At 46.7% G+C, this 22,242-nt stretch overlaps 1 protein-coding gene and 1 long non-coding RNA gene across 10 annotated transcripts in view; both read right to left on the bottom strand.

Moving 5' to 3' along the window:
* Window positions 1–468: 468 nt before the first annotated feature.
* Window positions 469–2,612, bottom strand: LOC127590306 (uncharacterized). The gene is made up of 2 exons (XR_007959590.1): window positions 1,758–2,612; window positions 469–1,116 (listed from the first exon to the last, which is right to left on the bottom strand). It is a non-coding gene; the product is annotated as an uncharacterized LOC127590306 (long non-coding RNA).
* Window positions 2,613–14,010: 11,398 nt separating this feature from the next.
* wipi1 (WD repeat domain, phosphoinositide interacting 1) overlaps window positions 14,011–22,242 on the bottom strand; it is a 35,039-nt gene continuing 26,807 nt past the window's right edge. For 5 of the 9 annotated variants that reach the window (XM_052049712.1, XM_052049713.1, XM_052049714.1 and 2 more), the window contains exon 13: window positions 14,011–14,723. Coding sequence is in view for 3 of the 9 variants with exons in the window: in XM_052049710.1 (XP_051905670.1) it covers window positions 14,673–14,723 (51 nt within the window). In the remaining 6 variants the exon portion in view is untranslated. The remainder of the gene's footprint in view (window positions 14,724–22,242) is intronic. The other 4 variants (XM_052049715.1, XM_052049716.1, XM_052049717.1 and 1 more) reach the window with 1 other exon arrangement.

Raw genomic sequence — 22,242 nt, 5'->3', positions numbered from 1 at the left:
AAACATTCCCAAAAAGATGGAACATGGGCATGTTAATCACTGTGTTATATCACCTTCCCTTTAAAAACACTCAAATAAGCATTTGGGAACTGAGGACACTCATTGTTCCATTCTTGCTTGAGTATAACTCTATTGTCGTATTTTGTGTTGATAATGTGCCACACATTTAATAATACTGTACAGTGAAACTCCTCTACAACGAAATCATGCTTGCAGCAAGAATTTTTTGACAACAGTGGGTTTTTCATTGCAGCAAATTTTATCTCAGATGTAAACACACACGCACATACGTACACACACGCACACAAACGGATGTGTACTCTTTATTTTTATTCCAATAATGCATAAGTATGAGCATAAACTTATTTGACACTTCATATAGTCAGTGTAGAAAGAAAAAAAGGGAAAGAACTTGTGAAATTTACGATCAGCATTCACTTTCACGTACATCAATTTCTTGGACAATGTCTTTCTCCGTCTTTCATTTTGATCACTTTTACCCTCTCTTCCAGCGTCGGAGCTCTTGTCTTAGCTGCTTGACATCCAAAAGGTCCGTTTTGTGGCCATTTTAGCAATACAACTTGCTGCGTCTGAAATTAACAATAATAAATACTTCCTGGACTACTGCGCATGTGTAAACCAGTGTGGTGGTTGCTCTTGCCGTTTCCGAACGAAGCACTAGAGGTCGCTGTTGGATAAGACTTTGTTGTAGTGAATTTCGTCGCGAGGCAAGAGCAGAAAAAAAGATTTTGTATAACGCAACATGTTTTTTTCCCGTTGTATGGGGGGCAGGAGAGTGGGAATGGTGTTACTGCATTAAAAGTTTTTCACACTAGGGTATTTTCGCCCATGTAGGTTTCGTTCTAGAGGAGTTTCACTGTATGAGACATGTCTGGACTGCTGGCAGCCCAGTCTGTAACTCACACTCTTTTATCACAAAGCCATCCTGCTTGGATAGTCGCATCTGTTGCTTCATAGCCTGTATGTATCTTTCGGTATTAATGGTGCCTTCAAATCTGTAAACATTCCCCATATGTTAGATGCTCATAACACCTTTACCATCACAGATTCTAGTCTTTGAAATTTCCGCTAACATTCCTGATGATCCTTTTTCCTCTTTGGCCTGGGGCAGGGATGCCCATTACCTCGATCCTGATCTACCGATAGATCTAAGACAGGTCCCAGGTAGATCCGAGGAGTGTCGAGGAGACAAAAAACAAACAACCATTCGTGTGTCTTTGTACATGTTAGTAATATATTTTTGTGTTAATGTATGCTGCACCCTAATCATCCTATCAGTCTCATTTTCACAATAGAAAATAAATAAGTAAAATAAAATAAAAAAATTAAATAAAGCAGGTAAATCTTGAATTTACGGTGGCGCGTGATTACGTCACCGGAAGTTGTTAGCACTCAGCAGTCTGCAATTGCAGTTTGTGATCAGAGCTGTTGCGCTCTATTTATTGTCATTATTCTCATTCAGTTTGCTTCGTGTACAAAGGGCATGGGCAAAGAAAAAGAATTTAGGCGGGCCCAGGGAAGCACTTTAAAACGGTACGTGTGAGTTATGTGTGAACTACGATAATTAACAGGCTGCAAAAGTGCATCGCATGACTCAGTTTCAGGCTGTTTTTGTGTCTGTGTGTGCGTGTGTGTATGTGTGCGTATGTGTGTATGTGTGCGTGCGTGTGCCGGTAAGGGTAGATCCCGGGAGGTTAGTTCGAAAAGTAGATCTTCGGTCCAAAAAGTTTGGGCACCCCTGGCCTGGGAGTTATACGACAGCCATGATTGTAATGTACTGTAGCGACTGTTACCTGCGAACGCTTTTTCAAAGTGTTCCTGAACCCATGTGGTATCCTTTCCATTATCATGCCAGTTTGTCATGCAATGCTGCCGAGGATTGAAAATCACGGGTATTTGATGTTGATTTTGGGTCTTGCTTCTGAAGTTCATGTCATGTCTTTGTCATGTGTTCAGTTGTGTTTTGAAAATGATTTGCATATCATATCATTATGCGTTTCACGCAACGTCCCAACTTCATTGGAATTGTGGTTTGTACTTCTGAATGGAAAACTATTCCAACCAATGCACTGTCGTTTCAATTATTTTAATCGCAAAAAAACTCATCGAACTAAGTGACAGTTTGTGTGTTTAGCTTACATAAAAGTCAATCAAGTACATTGCTGTCTCAGCGCAGATGGAAGTGACTGTTGTTACGCAGTCCAAGTTCAATGAGTGAAAGGTTCACACAGGCAACTGTCCTATAACTCCGGTGCGTTGTTATGTCAGAGCTTTGTGATTGTTTATGTAAGTGGCAGTGCATTACAAGGCTGACAAAAGACCTGTCAACGGTGACATGATAGAATATTTTTTCATCAGTCATTTGAATGTTTTCTTTATCCTAAGAATTTGCCCTCTCTCAGCAGTCTGTCTCTCATGTGTTGCCTAAGTTGCATTATGCAAGACCAAGCACACACTGATAACCAAAATGCTTTCTGTTGAGGCCTAATCTATACAGCCAAAAGAAAAAATGAGAGCATACCTCTCATAAATGTAGAGAGGACTATTGGACTTGAATGTGAATGAAATGTGATATAGGACATAGTGTTATGTCATGGGGGCGGCCCGGTAGTCCTGTAGCAACCACAAATGCCCTCTGAGAACTCTGACATTTGAATTTCGCGCCGCGAGACTGATCAGCCAATCGGCGGCCCCCGCTGCCGCTCGCTACCAACCAATCACAGCCCCCGGGTGGGCTGGACGTTTGTTACACTAACGTCCGCTTTGCTGGTATATAAATGATCGTACGTGTGCTGAATAAAAACAGTGTACCACCGCTCTTCGAGTACTTCACTTCACTTCGCCGGGCCGTCGCTCCTTACAACTGGTGACCCTTCGCCGTTCTCAACACGCAACCTTCGAGACTCAAGATGTCGACAACTCCACCCCCGCAGACGCCGTCCGACAACAACCTCGCAATCCACGCCGTCTCGGTGAAACTGCCGCCTTTCAGCACTCAGGAACCCGTTTCCTGGTTTCGCCGGGCCGAAGTACAATTCCGCCTCCGGAAAGTCACAGATCCGAGAACAAAAGCGGACTACGTCTTAGAAGCCGTCCCCGACGGCGTTTTCCAGCACGTTTCGGCATGGTTGGACCAAAAAGACGACGAAATCACGTACGACTCGTTGAAAGATCACCTGCTGAAAGAGTATACTCTTACCGTCAGCGCCCGCGCCAAACGACTGCTCGTCATGCCCAGTCAGGATCTAGGCGACCGCACAGCTCTCAGTTTGTGGAACGAGATGCAGTCACTCGCCCGACTACCCGGCGCCGATCCGTCTACTGGCCAGCCTCGCAGAGTCGACCTCATGCGCGAACTATGGCTACAGTCCATCCCGTCCTCGGTTCGCGCCGCCCTCCACGACGCCAATACACTGTCAATGTCCGCACTAGTCGCCAAAGCCGATGACCTGATTACCGCGACCAGAGCCGCCGAGAAATCGACGCCGGTCGCCGCCGCCTGCAGCGCACTAGCCCCGCCCAATGTGGACGCAGACATCAATGCCGTACGCCACCGTCCAGGCCCACCGCATGATCGCCGTCAAGCTCCGCCCCAGAACCAGTGGTCCCGCGGCTACATGCTACCGTCTGGTATTTGCAGCTACCATAGCAAGTTCGGCAGAGACGCGAGAAACTGCCTCCCGAACTGCAAGTTCTCAAAAAACGCCACGGCCACCCGCCGACAGTAACGCCGGCGGCGTGGCGCCCTCATCACAGTTACGTTTGCACGATCGCCAACCCGAACCAGGGGTTCTACGTCACCGATGCCATCTCCAATCGCGAATTCCTGGTCGACACCGGAGCATGCCGCTCCATCTACCCCGCCACAGACCAAAACCGACGTCACAACCAGCCATGCCAAGTCAAACTCGTGGCCGCCAATGGTACGCCCATCGCCACGTATGGATGCCGCCGCATCCACATCAAGATCGCCAACCGCCGATACGCCTGGGACTTCATTATCGCTGACGTGAGGACACCACTGCTCGGAGCCGATTTCCTCGGGCACCATAACCTACTGGTCGATGTCGGCAACCGAAGAATGCTGAATCTCCAATCGTTCCAGTCCACCGACCTCGTCGCCCGGGTCCAAGAAAACGTCAACGCCTGTGCATTCACAACCAACGACCCATACGAGCACCTACTAACCGAGTACGCCGACGTCTTCAAACCCGAACTTCACCAGACGCCGGGGAAAGCAGCGAAACACGGAATCTTCCACCATATCGAGACAAAAGGACCACCCGTCTATTCCAAGTTCCGACGCCTCTCGCCCGACAAACTCAAGGCCGCCAAACAAGCTTTCGCCGAAATGGAAAGGATGGGACTCTGCAAGAAAGCATCCAGTCCATGGGCATCACCGCTGCACATGGTAAAAAAGACTGACGGTTCATGGCGGCCGTGTGGAGACTACCGCCTGCTGAATGTGAAGACGGAACCGGATCACTATCCCCTACCCAACATCACGGACATCACCAACGAGTTGGACGGCGCCAGATACTTCACGAAACTGGACCTCTTGAAAGGTTATTTTCAAGTTCCCGTCCACGAGCCCGACGTCCCCAAAACAGCGATCATCACGCCGTTCGGCTCCTACGTCTTCTACTACTCAACGTTCGGTCTTCGCAACTCCGGCGCCACCTTTCAACGCCTCATGGACAGCATCCTCGGCGAACTGTCGTACTGTGTATGTTACGTCGACGACATCCTCATCCATTCGAAGACGAAGGCAGAACATCACGACCACGTCCGAAACGTCCTCCAACTGCTCCGCGACAACGGCTTGGTAGTACGACGAGACAAGTGCGTTTTCGGCGCGTCGAAAGTAGAGTTCCTCGGTTACGAGATCGACGTTTCCGGAGTCCGCCCCCTGCCCGCTAAAGTCAACGCCATCCACAAGTTCCCTACGCCAAAAACGATCAAGACTCTCCAAGAGTTCACTGGGATGGTGAACTATTACCATCGTTTCCTGCCTCGCCTCGCCCACGTCATGGCCCCGCTATACGATGCGCTCAGCGGCAACCCGAAACACCTGGAATGGACCCCCGCCCAGAGCAAATCGTTCGAAGCTACGAAAGCCGCCCTCGCCAAGGCCGCGACATTGACATTCCCGAAGCCGGCGGCTCCGCTTCAACTGACGACCGACGCAAGTAACGTTGCTGTAGGAGGTGTGGTGGAGCAGGTCATCAACGGTATCCCGCAGCCTCTGGGATTCTTCAGTCAGAAGTTACGCCAACCTGAAACCCGATACAGTACGTCCGACCGCGAACTTCTCGCCGTATACCTGGCTGTGCGACATTTCCGCCACCTGCTGGAAGGAACGCCGTTCAAGATCCGTACCGACCACCGCCCCCTCGTACATGCCTTCACCAAAGCTGGGGACCCGTGGTCCGCCCGTCAGCAGCGTCATCTCTCCGCCATCGCAGAATTCGGATGCGAGATAGAGTACGTCCCTGGTGAAAAGAATCCAGTAGCCGACGCCCTGTCACGAGTGGAAATCAACGCCGTCCATCTTGGCGTCGACTACGGAGCCATCGCCGACGCCCAAGTGGCTGATCAGAAGGGCACCGCTGACTATCGTCAGTCCGTCACAGGCCTGAGATGGGAAGACGTACCGTTTGGCGACGACGGACGCACCTTACTCTGCGATGTGAGCAGGCAACGCCCTCGGCCACTCATCCCGAAAACGCTCCGACGTCAAATGTTCGATATTATCCATGGTTTATCACACCCGTCTGGAAGATCAACCGCCAAACTGATGACCGATAAGTTTGTATGGCATGGAATCAACAAAGACGTACGAGCCTGGGCTCGCAACTGCCTCCAATGCCAAGCCAGTAAGATCGGCCAACATACAGAATCCGGTATCGGCCAGTTTCCACAACCCCGACGTCGCTTCGGCCATCTTCACGTCGACATAGTTGGACCGCTGCCACCTTCAGACGGCTACCAGTATCTCTTCACGTCCACCGAGCGGTCGACTCGATGGCCTGAGGCGATCCCAATGAAAGGAGCCACTGCACAAGACTGCGCCGCCGCCCTTCTCCAAGGCTGGGTCGGCAGATTCGGAGTCCCTGACGATATCACCTCCGACCGAGGTTCTTCATTCACGTCACAGCTCTGGACCGCCCTTGGTCAGCTCATGGGAACGACTGTGCATCATACGACTGCTTTCAACCCCGCCGCCAACGGAATGGCCGAGCGCACTCACCGCACGTTGAAGGCAGCGCTCATGGCCCGCTGCACCGGACCAGACTGGAGTGCCCAATTGCCCTGGGTACTTCTCGGAATGCGGACGACTCCGAAAGAAGGTCTCGGTGTCTCCTCAGCCGAGATGGTATTCGGTGAAACCATCGCCGTTCCCGGGGAGTTCTTCCCGTCCAGCCAAGACGCCGCCGACTCCACGGCCTATCTCGCCGATCTCCGACGCACCGTCGGAAAGTACCGACAAGTACTCCAGACCTACCAAGACCAGCGCAGCAGACGAGAACCGAAGTCGCTGTTAACCTGTACTCACGTTTTCGTAAGGAACGACGCCCACCGCCCGCCTCTAACTCGACCATACCGCGAGACCATACAAATGCCCTCTGAGAACTCTGACATTTGAATTTCGCGCCGCGAGACTGATCAGCCAATCGGCGGCCCCCGCTGCCGCTCGCTACCAACCAATCACAGCCCCCGGGTGGGCTGGACGTTTGTTTACACTAACGTCCGCTTTGCTGGTATATAAATGATCGTACGTGTGCTGAATAAAAACAGTGTACCACCGCTCTTCGAGTACTTCACTTCACTTCGCCGGGCCGTCGCTCCTTACAGTCCAGTGGTTAGCACGTCGGCTTCACAGTGCAGAGGTACCGGGTTCGATTCCAGCTATGGCCTCCCTGTGTGGAGTTTGCATGTTCTCCCCGGGCATGCGTGGGCTTTTTCCGGGTGCTCGGGTTTCCTCCCACATTCCAAAAACATGCGTGGCAGGCTGATTGAACACTCTAAATTGTCCCCTAGGTGTGAGTGCGAATGGTTGTTCGTTTCTGTGTGCCCTGCGATTGGCTGGCAACCGATTCAGGGTGTCCCCCGCCTTCTGCCCGACGACAGCTGGGATAGGCTCCAGCACCCCCCGCGACCCTTGTGAGGATCAAGCGGCTCGGAAGATGAATGAATGAATGTTATGTCATGGTTACCATCTTTTGAAAACAATAGTCAAAAGTGCAATACTTACTGTGATTTAAAAACACATTTTCCAAGAGGAAATAATATAAAGTGAATCAGTTCTGTCCAAATTGGTGCCATCATTAAAACTGTAATGTTCATAAAGTAATGTTTTTAAACCAGTGTTTTTCAAACCCTGTGCCGCGGGAAATTATACAATACATATGTATGCCTGTGCGGTCGATCGCCTGGAAGAGTAATGACGTAGTACTCTTCCATAGGGAGCAGCGGCAGCTAGGAAATTACCTTATGCTTCGAGACAAGCAAAGTTTCCAACGCGAGGCAATACAATGAAAGGTATCTTTCATTTAGATTTACGTTTACTGGAGATGCAACTGCACCGATGTTCCCTCAAAGCCAGGATATGTCAAACATATGGTTTGATCCGGCCCGCAGGATAATTTAAAAGTGAAGAAAATGCATAAAAGACACCGAATGAATATTTGTAATAAGGTGCAATTCATGGAATATCTGAGAAGAAGACAACAGCAACCTCAGTCTGTCACTGAGACAGACACAACACAGCAGACACTATCAAGGACATGTGAATACTTTATTCTTTACACATATTATAGCACACATACTATAGCACTTAGTTTGTAAGGTGGAGGCAGTGATTACATTTAGATTTTATATGCTCGTGTAAATGGTTTAAAAATGCCTTTCTTTATAAATCTCGTTTAATCTTAAAAGTGCATTACTATATTTTTCAATACCAATTACTTGTTAAGGTTTTGTGCCTTGTACAGTCAGTGGGATCAGTTGCAATGCATATATGTGAATGATAAAGGTAAATTGCACATTTTTCTCAGGAAATGTTTTGCAAAAGATATGTTCATTAAATTTCAACCTTTTCCTAGTGTTCTTGTGCTTCTTTAGACTAAAACAAAGGAAAGACATATTATTTTGGTTATTTATAGCAGAGTATGGTCTAATTTTTAATGGTCCGGCCCACCTAACATCTACCGAGGCCGTATGTGGCCCACAATGTGAAACGAGTTTGACACCCCTGCTCTAAGCTACGCAACTGCGCACTGGTCGCACACTCTCAGCGCACAAGAAAACCTATCCAGCGCAATGAACGCACTGCAAATGAATTAGATATGTCACATTTTTTGTATCTATTTGCTGTGTAATTCAGTAAGTGACAGGTGTCCAGCCAATCACACGATACGATGCAATGACACTATGCAGCCAATCACGGCATTGACAGTACTTACGCATGTTCTCTGCTCCATAACAATAACAGTGCGTCGGCGATAAGTGACGTTAATGCTAATCCTTTATCATAGCGAAACGACCGGGCAGTGAAATTCACTGAGTGAATGTGATACGTCGACTCCCCAAACCAAAATAAGAATGAACTGCGGTTCTTTTAATTTGGAATGTCTGTCGGAGTATGTGAAAATAGAAGAACAAGAAATGAAACTGCGTGAGATATTTTCTTTTTCGAGTGAGAAAGGTATGCTCTGCAAAATACACAGCAACGCTAAAGTTGTAAGCGAAAACTATGGATTAAATGGAAGATGGACTACCTTAAGCGACACATTCACCATAAAAGTCATTTGAATGAATTACACAGACTCAAGATGAGAAAAGGGATTGGTACAATATTGCGGGAGAGCGCAAACGACCGGGAGAAAAAGAACCGGCTCACACAGAAAAAAAAATCCGACCCTGAGCAAGTTAAAGTCTCAATTGACTATATTTTATTTGCCATTAAAACAAATGCACCAAATATTGATTCCTATTCAATGTGTTATAATATTGCTTTAATTTTCAATGTTAAAAAAAACAAAATGCTAATAGTAACAATATAACACTTAATTGTTAAAATACGCCTTTTTCATAATTTCAGATAGTGGTGTGCCGCGGGATTTTTTCAATCAAAGAAATGGGCCTTGGCGCGCAAAAAGATTGAAAAAACTGTTTTACACAACCATACAAGTACAATAATAACAAAAACTACGTATAAAATCTTACCTATGTGTAGTTTTGATATGAAGAGACCAGTCCTGATGAGCTTGAAAGTGGTTTTTACTCAGCAGCACCAAGAACGTGTTACAGGCTTCCTCGTGTTGCTAATCAACAACCGAGCTCCCGCGACACCTTGTGGACGGGTGGCATAACAGCGGGTTAGAATGGCTAAGTAATTGGGACGTTATACAAAATAATAAACAGATCTACACTATGCAAACACCCGATATTACATGAAATGGAGAAGGCAGAGAGGTGTTTGTAGAGTGACAACACCCAATGGCTTTTGACACAGAACAGTATGTATTACCGCAATGAATACGTCTTGTGAACTGTCTAACGCATGCATTTGTTCATTTGAAATCATTGATTGTAAGGCTCATCTTGTAAAGGTCAAGTTCAGGTTCTTTGGAGTTGCTGTTTGAATCCATTGTGTCTGTCCCCAGTGTTCCACTGTGTGACTCCTCCCTCCCGTTCGGTTTGAAGTTGCCTCTCCCTACATTCATTTTGGGCTGGGCATCTCCCCAATCAATGCACCTGTCTCACCCACACACCTGCCGGTCTTCACCTCGTCAGCCACAGTCTCCTCTGCAGCATAAAGGCCAGTTTGTCAGCTATCTTTCCTGCTGTACTCACTGCTGCCTAGCTTTCAAGCCTTCCTTACACCTTTGTTTGGTTTCTCTGCCTGCCTTTGGTTCATGCCTCCTTGATCTCGCCCTCTGCCCTGACAATAAACCTGTACTGAGTTTATTGTGTCTGCCCGTGGGTCCTGTGCTTATCTTAAGCCAGGGGTGTCCAAAGTCAGTCCTGGAGGGCCGCTGTCCCGCCTGTTTTCCAGCTCTCCCAGCTGTAACACACCTGATTCAAATGATCAGCTCATCAACCAGCTCTGGAGCAGCATTAGAACAATCCTGATGATGTGAATCAGTTGTGTTTATCCTGGGAGAGCTGGAAAACAGGTAGGACAGCGGCCGTCCAGGACCGACTTTGGACACCCTTGTCTTAAGCTAAGTTTAACAGTTGCAGCCTTATTCCATCTGACAACGGCGAGAGGTGGACTGCACTCTGGACTGCTTGCCAATCAGTTACTGGGCATTCATATAGAGATGAACAACCTTCCACACTTCCAATTCATTCATTCATTCATTCATCTTCCGGACCGCTTGATCCTCACTAGGGTCGCGGGGGGTGCTGGAGCCTATCCCAGCTGTCTTCGGGCAGTAGGCGGGGGACACCCTGAATCGGTTGCCAGCCAATCGCAGGGCACACAGAAACGAACAACCAGTCGCACTCACACTCATACCTAGGGACAATTTAGAGTGTTCAATCAGCCTGCCACGCATGTTATTGGAATGTGGGAGGAAACCGGAGCACCCGGAGAAAACCCACGCAGGCCCGGGGAGAACATGCAAACTCCACACAGGGAGGCTGGAGCTGGAATCGAACCCGGTACCTCTGCACTGTGAAGCCGACGTGCTAGCCACTGGACTACCGGGCCGCCTACTTCCAATTCACATGTCACCAATTACACAGATGTCACACAGGCGAACAGTGACGCCATACAAGTGTATATTTTTCTGACCATTTTGGCTTGTTAATGAAGGTTTATTTTATTGAATGGGTAGATATTACAAATCCAATGAAGTCCAAGATAGCGCCCAAGTAGGCATCCGTCGGCAAGTGCTCTATGAGCCTTGCTTTTTTTGTTAAGATTAAGATTAAGAAAACCTTGATTAGTCTCTCAATGGAGAAATTCCAGATTCACAGCAGCAAAGTTATGAAAGGAAGAAGTAGAACAACAAAAAAATAGGAGCTGCTGGAAGGGCAGCCACTCTCGCGGCGCCATTTTGAAGTCAAAAATAACAAAAATAACACAAGACAACACATAGGACAGAGACAGTCGTGCAATCTTCACCACTTTTCTGCATACACTTTGTTGTCTGAAGCAGTTATAGATGAAAGAGGAGAGGATCAAAGTGTCCTTTCACCAGTGGATCAGAGACATCATGCTGAAAAATGTGCACACGTCTGCTACAAGCAAAGTTTTGAAAGCAAACACGAAGCTGTAGCGTCCATTGACGAAAAGAGATTAGTTCACTTCTCCTGTCCCACATAATCCGCTTCAAACTCCAAGCCGCGACTCCCAGCTCCAAATCCGCATCGGCACTCCGCGCCAACGCTCCTTTCTTCTCATCGTCGGCTCCTCAAGACCTCCATCCATCCAGCCGCAGACCGTTCAACAGCACCGATCTCTCCGCTGAACAAAGCGGGGCTGTGAAAAATGCTGCCCATTACAGGCGCAAGACACAAGCGCCCCGGGACTGTCCAGCAACGACAGTCAAATGGCGCCGACATTCCTCCAGTCAAAAACAGTGCTGGTATACCCATGCTGCCGAGAAGGCGCGACCACCAAGCACAGAGTCTCCTGCTTGATGAATGTCGTGGCCAAAAAATGCTGAAAAAGGTCCACATCAAGTCCACACGACGTAACAACAAACACAAAGTGACAAAAGAAACACAAGAACAACAAAAAAAGCAAGGCTCATGAGAGCACTTGCTGACGGCTGCCTACTCGGGCGCCATCTTGACTTCAGCCAAGATTGTTGTTTGTTTTGTTACTTTCTGTTTGTTGTTGCGTCGTGTGGACCGGATGTTGATTGTTCATCAGCATTTTATGGCTCCGACATTGATCAAGGAGGAGACTCGGTGCTTGGTCGTTGCGCCTTCTCGGCAGCATGCCATTTGACTGTCATTGCTGGACTGCTCTGGGGCGCTTGTGTTTTTTTTGCGCCTATAATGGGCAGCATTTTGCACAGCCTTGCTTTGTTCAGCGGAGAGATCGGTGCTGTTGGACGGTCTGCAGCTGGATGGATGCAAGGCTTGAGAAGCCGACGATGAGAAGAAAGGAGCGTCAGCGCAGACCCCCGATGCGGATGTGGTACTGGGAGTCGCGGCTTGGAGTTGAAGTGGATTAAGTGGGACAGGAGATGTGAGCCAATCTCTTTTCGTCACTGGCTTCATGTTGGCTTTCAAAACTTAGCTTGTCGCAGACGTGTGCACATTTTCAGCATGACGTGTGATCCGCTGGCGAAAGTCCGGACACTTTGATCGTCTCCTCTTTCATCTATAACTGCTTCAAACAACAAATTGTATGCAGGAAAAGTGATTAGGATTGCACGACTGTGTGTGTCTTTTGTGTTTTGTTGTGTTATTTTGACGTCAAGATGGCGCCGCGAGAGGGGCTGCCTTTCCAGCAGCTCCTATTTATTTTGTTCTTCTACTTCTTCCTCTCATAACTTTGCTGCTGTGAAGTGGGAATTTCTCCATTGTGAGACTATTAAAGTTTTCTTATCTTATGCTGAATAGAATGCAGGGGTTTTTAGCAGGCTGGCTGCTATATGTGGACGATGACTGCCGCTGCATTCCGAGCTTTTCGGTCTGAAGATGGACAGGAGACTGGCGCATAGGTCCGGGACGCCCGGTGTTAATATGAACAGCTTGTTGCCTCAGCTTTTTGCTTTGTGCTGACACTGCTATTTCTAACTGTTTCAAACTCCTCCCACCTTGTGTAAGGCCCCAAGCTGGGGTAACAGCACCATCACCATGCTCGTTATGTTTGGGGTACACACCCTTTGAAATTATGCCTCATTTTTTCATTGCTTCATCGGACAGCTGGGATGGGCTCCAGCACCCCCCGCGACCCTAGTGAGGATCAAGCGGCTTGGAAGATGAATGAATGAATGAATGAATGAATGAATGAAATACTAAACATGAAAACAAAAATATTGTTTTCATTAGTACAATTCCCCTTTTCACATCCCCTCTGAAATCACTTAAAAAATATATCAGAAGAGGAGTTAAGAACCATTTTAAATACTGACACAAGGGAGCACAGGAATGTGCAGTGCTTTTCTTCCACTAAAGGTGAATGCAATGTCTGAGGCATGCAAATATTATTTGAATACGCCATTGTGATGTTCATTTCCCATGTTGCGGTGTTCTGTTATTAAACAGCTGCTAAGATCCCCGATGTAGACGGGAGCAGAACTGCACACAATCGAAACCTCCCGCGATTCGTTTTGTCTAATTGTCTGTGTGCGGCTCTCCTGGGCTGAAGCTGTGAGCACACTGTGGGGTCGCGCATGCGTCTGTTTCCTGACACAATCATCCATTTTGAATTGGTGTGTTTTGGGATAGACGCGTGCTGACGCTTATGTATGGACACACCTTAAGTTCAGACGAGCCAATCAGCGCATCGTATATGCTGACGCTTATGTATGGGCACACCTTCAGTTCAGAGGAGCCAATCAGCGCATCTTATCGCCGACATGCCCTGGTCGGCCAGGGTCTCCAGTCCAGTGAGTCAAACATTATACACGCAAAGTCGCGCTGCCGCGGTCCTCTGCATTACATTTGTTAGTGCACGCAAAGAATACAACGGATAATTTTAAAAAGTGATCGCGGTAATGCGCAGATTATAGTCCACAAATATAAAATGTATAACGTAAAAATCACTTTATAAAGTATTATTTTATACAATTTGCCGAGGGCCCGGACAGAGGAGGTCGGCGGTCCGGACAGAGGAGGTCGGCGGTCCGGTCGTGGATCTCGGTCCGCCAGTTGAGGAAGGGGCACTAAATCTTTTGAAATTGGACTTGTGACGGATCTTGTTTAATTCACTAAATAAACCCACAGCCGTTTTCATACAATACTTCAACACAATGCAATCTGTTTTGGCTTGTTTTTACAAAAAAAAACATGTACCAATTATATGCCACTTTGTTTATTTGTTTTGGTCTTGTGCAATCAGCAAAATACTTTGCTTTGTTATATAAATGATAATAGTCACATACAACATACAGTACAGACACATTTCCTGACCTGTTTTCAGGACACCAGCACTTGACCCATGTCAACACGGTAAAATAAAATACAGATAAAAATAAGATATGTGATGAAGACGAACCAAAGATATTATTTAAACATGTTGCTACTATAATACACCTTAATAAAATATTTGTCAAGTAGTTGAGCTTTGCAAATTATGGTTAACGGGATATTGCTGTCCCAACATGCACGTCAAATATTCATAAAATACCTAAGCATAAACTCCCTGATTTCCTTTTAAGTTGCCATTATTGAAAAAAAATTAACCTCCAACCTCACAGGTGATATTTTGAGTATGCTTGGAGAAGGTTTGAAACCACTTTGACAAAATCTGATTCATATCATTGTGGTATTTTTTTGGAACATATTACCAAATTGGCACATTTCTCAAACTACAATTGTACAGGAAATCTTTAAAATTGTTAGTGCCTTGTTTCAAAGAGTTAAGTCTTCTATTATTTTCATCACAGACAGACAAAGTAGCTTGGCACCATGAAAATGATATTCCTGCTCATCTCCCTTGCTTGGCTTGTATGTGACCTCTAGAACCTCATGAGCTGGCCAACTTCAGTGCCATCCCGGCACCAACTAATCTACCAAAACACATGAACAGATTTATTAGTTTTGTTTCCACAAGATAGGAAAGACTTTTCTCATGATGGACAAACCTAAAAATGTAACTAAAAAATCTTAAATAATTGCACAAAACTATGTTTGCTTTCCCTCTTTTTTTTGGTTTGTTATTACAACCCTTTTTTCCCCTCAAAACAAGATGACCACGCATGACATATTGCTGGGGTTTCCAGTGTACTTCACAAGACCTTGGTTGAGCAAGTCTCAAAGGATTAACACTTTACAGTAGTTAACACCATTTTATGGTTGTGTAATATTGTTAAAAAAACCTGAGGCATGACTCTGACTCTCATATAAGACTATTAAAAACATTTTAAAATAAATTTGATTACCGATTAACTAGTTTTAGACTTGTATCACAGTGAAGGATGTTAGGGTTAGGGTTAGGAGAAAATCTGGATCTGGGGCTCCATGCAAGATCTCACCCCGTGGCGTCAAAATGATAACAAGAACGGTGAGCAAAAATCCCAGAACCACACGGGGGGACCTAGTGAATGACCTACAAAGAGCTGGGACCACAGTAACAAAGGCTACAATCAGTAACACAATGCGCCGCCAGGGACTCAAATCCTGCACTGCCAAACGTGTACCCCTGCTGACGCCAGTACACGTCCAGGCCCGTCTGCGGTTCGCTAGAGAGCATTTGGATGCTCCAGAAGAGTACTGGGAGAATGTGTTATGGTCAGATGAAACCAAAATAGAACTTTTTGGTAGAAACACTGGTTCTCGTGTTTGGAGGAGAAAGAATACTGACTTGCATCCGAAGAATACCATACCCACTGTGAAGCATGGGGGTGGAAACATCATGCTTTGGGGCTGTTTTTCTGCAAAGGGACCAGGACGACTGATCTGTGCAAAGCAGGGGTGGGTAAATTTTTAGGCTCGGGGGCCATATTGATTTCTAAATTTGACAAGTGAGCCGGGTCAGCACAAGATACGGTATATATAAAAAAACTGTATATGTTGACAGTCTACACCAAACATCAACAGAACAAAAGCATTAAAGTATTCCCATACTTTTTGTTAATGAGAACAGTGAAACAACTTACATGTGAGAACACAAGCAACAAAGTGCAACAATATATTGCCCAACAACTGCAGCACATAGTACAGGTATATGCCAAAATATAACAAAGTTAGGACTATTTGCTACAAAATGAGACGTGTAAGAGACCTCGTGGCTTTTCTTTCCACTCACTCATCGTCTCTGACTTGACCTCCCCTCGATCACCACACATGACAGCGTTGCTCAACTGATGTCGCGCAATGAACTTTTGAAGCCAGCCACGGGACGCTTCGAAGTCCTCGATGCTCCTAGTTAGAGCTCTGGAACTCGCTTCCTCTCTTATTAGCGGTCCAGTTTGCAGAAAATCTTTAGCACGATAACAGTCAAACCATTCCAGGAAATGTTTATTTACTCGACTGTCCGTCGAGCCACAATCAATTCACTCTGAGCATGGAAATAGCCAGAATCGGACTGATGTTTTTCAAAGTCTCGTCGATTTGAGTCTTTCAGACTCCAAGCGTCTCCTGAATGTTTCGTACTTTGTAACCCGCTTCTTTTAATCAGATACACTTCACTTTCTCTTCCGCGGCCATGACTGTTCCTCTTCGTTTGGATGCCAAGATCTAACGTAAAAAAGGACTTTAAAAAATTCGCAATTCCAGTAAAACTCACTGCAATAAAGAGTCACTTGCATGTCACTGTTTTGGATCCAAAGATAGAAAATAGCGGCACGGACACAGTTATTCCGTTGTATCGAGCGGGAGTTGCTTGAGTTGGCGCTACTGCGGGCTTCCGTATCGTCTCCTCCTCCCTCCCTGTGTTCTGCAACTTCAAGTAACTGCGCCACCTGGCGTTGAAATGTCTGTCATTACAAGTCCAAATGAAATGAATGCAATCCTTTACATCGAACCGTAATTGTGTACCAACCTTCGGTGGGCCGGATTAAAAAGACCAATGGGCCGGATCCAGCCCGCGGGCCGCAGTTTGCCCAACTCTGGTGTAAAGGAAAGAATTAATGGGGCCATGTATCGAGAGATTTTGAGTGAAAATCTCCTTCCATCAGCAAGGGCATTGAAGATGAGACGTGGCTGGGTCTTTCAGCATGACAATGATCCCAAACACAGCCAGGGCAACAAAGGAGTGGCATTTCAAGGACCTGGAGTGGCCGAGCCAGTCTCCAGATCTGTACCCCATAGATAATCTGCGGAGGGAGTTGAAAGTCCATGTTGCACAACGACAGCCCCAAAACATCACTGCTCTAGAGGAGATCTGAATGGAGGAATGGGCCAAAATACCAGCAACAGTGTGTGAAGAGTTACAGAAAACGTTTGGCCTCCGTTATTGCCAACAAAGGGTACATAAAGTATTGAGATGAACCTTTGGTATTGACCAAATACTTATTTTTCACCATGATTTGCAAATAAATTCTTTAAAAATCAAACAATGTACCGGTAATTTTCTGAGTTTTTTTTCCCATATTCTGTCTCTCATGGTTGAGGTTTACCCATGTTGACAATTACTGACCTCTCTAATCTTTTCAAGTAGGAGAACTTGCACAATTGGCGGTTGACTAAATACTTATTTGCCCCACTGTATATATCAGCGGTCCCCAACCGCCGAACAGCGGATTGGTACCGGTCCGCAGGGCATTTGGTACCGGGCCACACAGAAAGAATTTACCTTAATTCCATTTTATTTATTTCGGAATACGAAAGATGTTTTATTTTTGAAAAATTACCGGATTCTCCGTTACATCCGTCTGTGTCACGCTTGACACGCGTCAAACTACGCTTCATCACGTGACCGATTACACCCAAAAAAAAAATTCTTGAAAAAACTGCTGGAAATCGCAAATGACAGCAGCCTAAAAAGGACGTTCAAGACAACTGTATTAAAGTTATGGCTGAATAGTCAGAGATCGTCACACATGTTGTTATTTCCGACATATACCTTTGTGAGGCAGGGGTTTTCAGCAGCAACGGCGACTAAAACAAAATTACGAAGTAGACTGGACATAAAACACATACTTGAGGTGTCATTGTCTCCTATTACCACGAGATGGGACCGTCTGGTTCCAGAAAATCAAGCTCGGGCTGTGGTGAGTCGTCATTTTCACGCACTTTGAATTTGCATTGTATCGTATTTTGAAGGCATTAAACATTACCATCGCGATCAGAGTGTTGCGGCCAGATTATACGCTCCTTGTGTTTATTGTTATTATATTTTGAAAACGCCACAGTTTTCATGCAGCTCATACCATATTATTTTGTTGTATTATTTCCGCCACACCTTAAATGCCGGTCCCTGAAAATATTGTCTGACATAAACCGGTCCGTGGGGCGAAAAAGGTTGGGGAGCCCTGGTATATACAATAACATTAAGCTTATTTCCCCATCTGAGCCGTCATTTTACACTGGTGGAGGGGTTTGTCTGACCCAATGATCCTCGGAGCAGAAAAGTTTTCTGGGGCTTTATGCACCCCGTATGGTCACCCATGCCAAACAGGCTCAAGGTGAGAGACCAGACACAGCACGTTTCAGATGAATAACACAAATTAACAGAGTTTGTCCTTGCTCGGACGCGGGTCAATGTGGCCCCGCTCTGGAGCCAGGTCTGGATGTGTGGCGTGTTGGCAAGCACCTAGTGGCCAGGCCTGCACCCATTGGGTCCAGCTGGTCTCAACCTTTAGATGCCACATGGGCCCCCCTTCCCCTGGGCTCACAATCTGTGGGAGAGGTCATAAGGGTTGGGTGCTTTATGAGCTGGGTGGTCGCCAAAGGCGGTCTAATCCCCGGCGACAGAAGCTTGCTCTACGGACATGGAATGCCACATCTCTGGCAGGGAAGGAGCCCAAGCTGGTGTGCAAGCAAGAGAAGTTTCACCATGATATGTCCTTTTTCGCCTCCATACACAGCTTGGGGCTCTGGCACCAGTTTTCGAGAGAGGGGTTGACTTTCTTCCAGTCTGGAGTTGACCATGGTGAGGCGCAGAGCAGGTTTGGGCATGCTTACGGGTCCTGCCTGTTTGTGCCTATGCACAAAGAGGACCCGCCCTTTTGGAGTCCTTGGAGGGTGTGCTAAAGAGTCTTCCCCCTGGGGACTCTCTTGTTCTGATGGGATTTCAATTTTCAGGTGGGGTGGGGGTGGGGCGGCAGATGGAAGATGTGGCTATGAGGTAGTCAGAGACTGTCATGACGGCAATCCCCGAACCTGCTGGTGGACACCGGCATTAGGATACCATCAGGCTGAAGGAGGAGTCTTATCAAGCCTTTTTGGCCTGTGCGACTCCGGAAGAAGCTGACGGGTACTGGCTGACCAAGCGGAACGCAGCTTCGGGGATCACTAAGGCAAAAATTTGGGCAAGTGAGGAGTTCGGGGAGGCCATGGAAAACGACTTCCGGATGGCTTCGAGGATATTCTGGTCCACAGTCTGGTGTCTCAGGAGAGGGAAGTAGTTCACCAGTTTTGCTATGTATACAATACAATACATGCTGATTTATATAGCGCTTTCACAACAGCGGCAGCTGTAAGAAAGCGCTTTACAAAACAGTTAACATAAAGTAAAATAATAAACACAACACATAACATAAAACACGGACAGTCGTGCAGTCCTAACCACTTTTCCGTCACACGCTTTGTTGTTTGAAGCGGTTTGAGATGAAAGAGGAGAGAATCAAAGTGTCCTTTAACCAGTGGATCAGAGACGTCATGCTCAAAATGTGCACACGTCGGCTACAAGCTAAGTTTCAGAGTCAACAAGAAGCTGTAGCATCCATTGACGAAAAAAGAGATTGGTTCACTTCTCCTGTACCATGGAAATCCATTTCAATTCCAAGCGGCGACTCACGGTTCCAAATACGCATCGGCGCTCTTCGCCAACGCTCCTCTCTCCTCATCCTCAACTTCAGCGGCCATCCATTCAGCCTGCACCAACGCAAACTGTCCAACAGCGCTGACATAGCCACTGAACAAATCGGGGTTATGAAAAATGCTGCCCATTACTGGCGCAAAAAACACAAGCGCCCCAGGTCTGTCCTGCACCGACAGTCAATGGCACCGACATTCCTCCCAATCAAAATCTGTGCTGGTACAGGTGTGCTGCCGAGACGGCGCAACCACCAAGCACAGATACTGCTCCTTTGACGAATGTCGTGGCCAAAAAGCGCTGAAAACAGTCCATATCAGATCCACACAATGAAACAATAAACAACATGTGACAAAACAAAAGACAAAAACAGCAAAAAGAACAAAAAAGCAAGGCTCTTGAAGAGCACTTGCCGAAGGCTGCCTACTCGGGCGCCATCTCGGGGGGGAAAAAAAAATACTGTAGATGGAGCACTGCTGACATCGACTCAGGATGCTACGAGTCGGTGGGGAGAATTTTTCCTCAATCCCGACAGGACTTCTTTTGAGGAAATATAGTCTGGGGACTCTGAGGTGGACTCTCCTGGAGTTTTAGTCACTGGGGTGGATAAAAAGCTCCTTGGTGTCAAAGACCTGGGGATCAGGATGTTGGGGGTTTGTCTTGGTCGTCATGTCTCTACAACAGGGGTGTCCAAAGTCGGTCCTCAATGGCCACTGTTCGGCCTGTTCTCCAGCTCATCAGGATCGTACTAATGCTGCTTCAGAGTTGTCTGATGAGCTGATCACCTGAATGAGAGATGGAAAACAGGCATGACAGGGGCCCTTCAGGCCCGGAGCGGGACATGCCTGCTCTACATCAGGTGGACATCGGGGAAAGTGCCTCTGAAGCAGCTGACAGGGGAAGTGGTCTCCAGAGTGTGTGTTTAACTAAGATAAGATAAGAAAAACCTTTATTAGTCTCACAATGGAGAAATTCCCAATTCACAGCAGCAAAGTTATGAAAGTAACAGAGGGATCACACTCAGCCTCCCCGGTATGGGGTGCTGTAGAGGAGAGTCCGTTGGGAAGTCGTATGTCAGATTCAGGAGAAGCGGTGCAGTTTTCATCCTGGCTGCAGAAAAATGGACAAGGTATTCAACTGTGTGACTCAGGGACGTCTGTGGAGGTGCTTTAGGTGTACAGGGTCAGGCCCACCATAAGACGGGCCGCTCAGTCCATGTAGCATCAATGTCAGAGTTTGGTTACCCACAGTGAGTTAGATTATTTTCCATCGAGAGTTGGAGTGCGCCCAAGATTGCCATTTGTCACTGTTCATAACTTTTCTGGACAGAATTTCTAGTTGCAGCCAAGGCGTTGATGGGGTCCAGTTTGATGGCCTCAGTATTACATCTCTGCTTTTTGCAGATGATTTGACACTGTTGGCTTCTTCAAGCCGTGATCTTTTACTCTCACTGGAGCGGTTGACAGCTGAGTGTAAAGCGGTTGCGATGAAAATCAGCACCTCCAAATCTGATACCATGGTTGTTAGCCGGAAAAGGGTGGTGTACCCTCTCTAAGTGGTTTTGTTCATGAGTGAGGGCAGAATGGAGTAGATCGACAGGGGGATTGGTGCAGTGTCTCCTGTTATGCAGATTCTGTATAGATCTGTCGTGTTGAAGAAAGAGCTGAGCCGAAAGGTGAAGCTATGTTCATGAGCTACAAGCAGTCAAAAAGAATTTCTTCTGCAGGGTTCCCATGCTCTCCCTCAGAGATAGTGTGAGAAACTCTGCCATACGCAAGGGACTCAAGAGCCAAGCCGCTGCTCCTCCACATTGAGAGGAGCTAGATGAGGTGGCATCTACTTTGGATGCCTTCCCGTGAGTTTTACCAAGCATTTCCCACTGGAAAGGGGTCCCAGGGACGACCCAGGATACAGTGAAGAGATTGGAGAGTCTCTAGGCTTCCCTGAGAACGCCTTCGGATCCTTCAGGACGGGTAGAAAGAAGTGGCTGGAGAGGGAGAAGTCCAGACTTCCCTGTTAAAGCTATGGCCCCCGCGACCTGACTATGGATAAATGATATAAGATGGATGGATGGATCTTATTTCTTCTTACATCAAAATTGTTAACTCCTTCAAAACAGTAACATGAAGAAGCCTGAAAATTTGACAAAACTTTATTGCCTTGTGTTGCTCATCAGTTCATCTTATGGTGGGGCACTATGATTAAGCCCCAAAGGTTTTTCCGAGTCAAATTCACTTGAAACTTCTCACACAGCTTTAGGTCAATGAAGAATGAAATACAAAATTTGGATGGTTGGTTCTGTAGATGAATTTAGAATACTGTAAATGTGCATGTATTGATAAGACAATTCCTTTTGACCCTTTTTTTATTGTCACACAATCGAATCCAAAGATTTAGTGAAATAACCCCAACAGTCTAAGGTCGGAGCAAGATTTGTTTAAAAAACATGTCTTTAGTAAAATATCTTAGAAGATTACACAAATTGGCCATAACTCATCAACCCTTGAACCATTCTTAACATCGAGAACATTTTGAGCATTTCTTTCAAAGCATTTTGATCCTAACCCACACCAAGGATGATTAGTTTATGCGCTACCCTATCTACTACT

This window comes from Hippocampus zosterae, chromosome 17 (genome assembly GCF_025434085.1).
Source record: "Hippocampus zosterae strain Florida chromosome 17, ASM2543408v3, whole genome shotgun sequence".
In the NCBI taxonomy this organism is placed as follows: Eukaryota; Metazoa; Chordata; class Actinopteri; order Syngnathiformes; family Syngnathidae; genus Hippocampus; species Hippocampus zosterae.
This window is presented reverse-complemented; position numbering and strand designations above follow the sequence as displayed.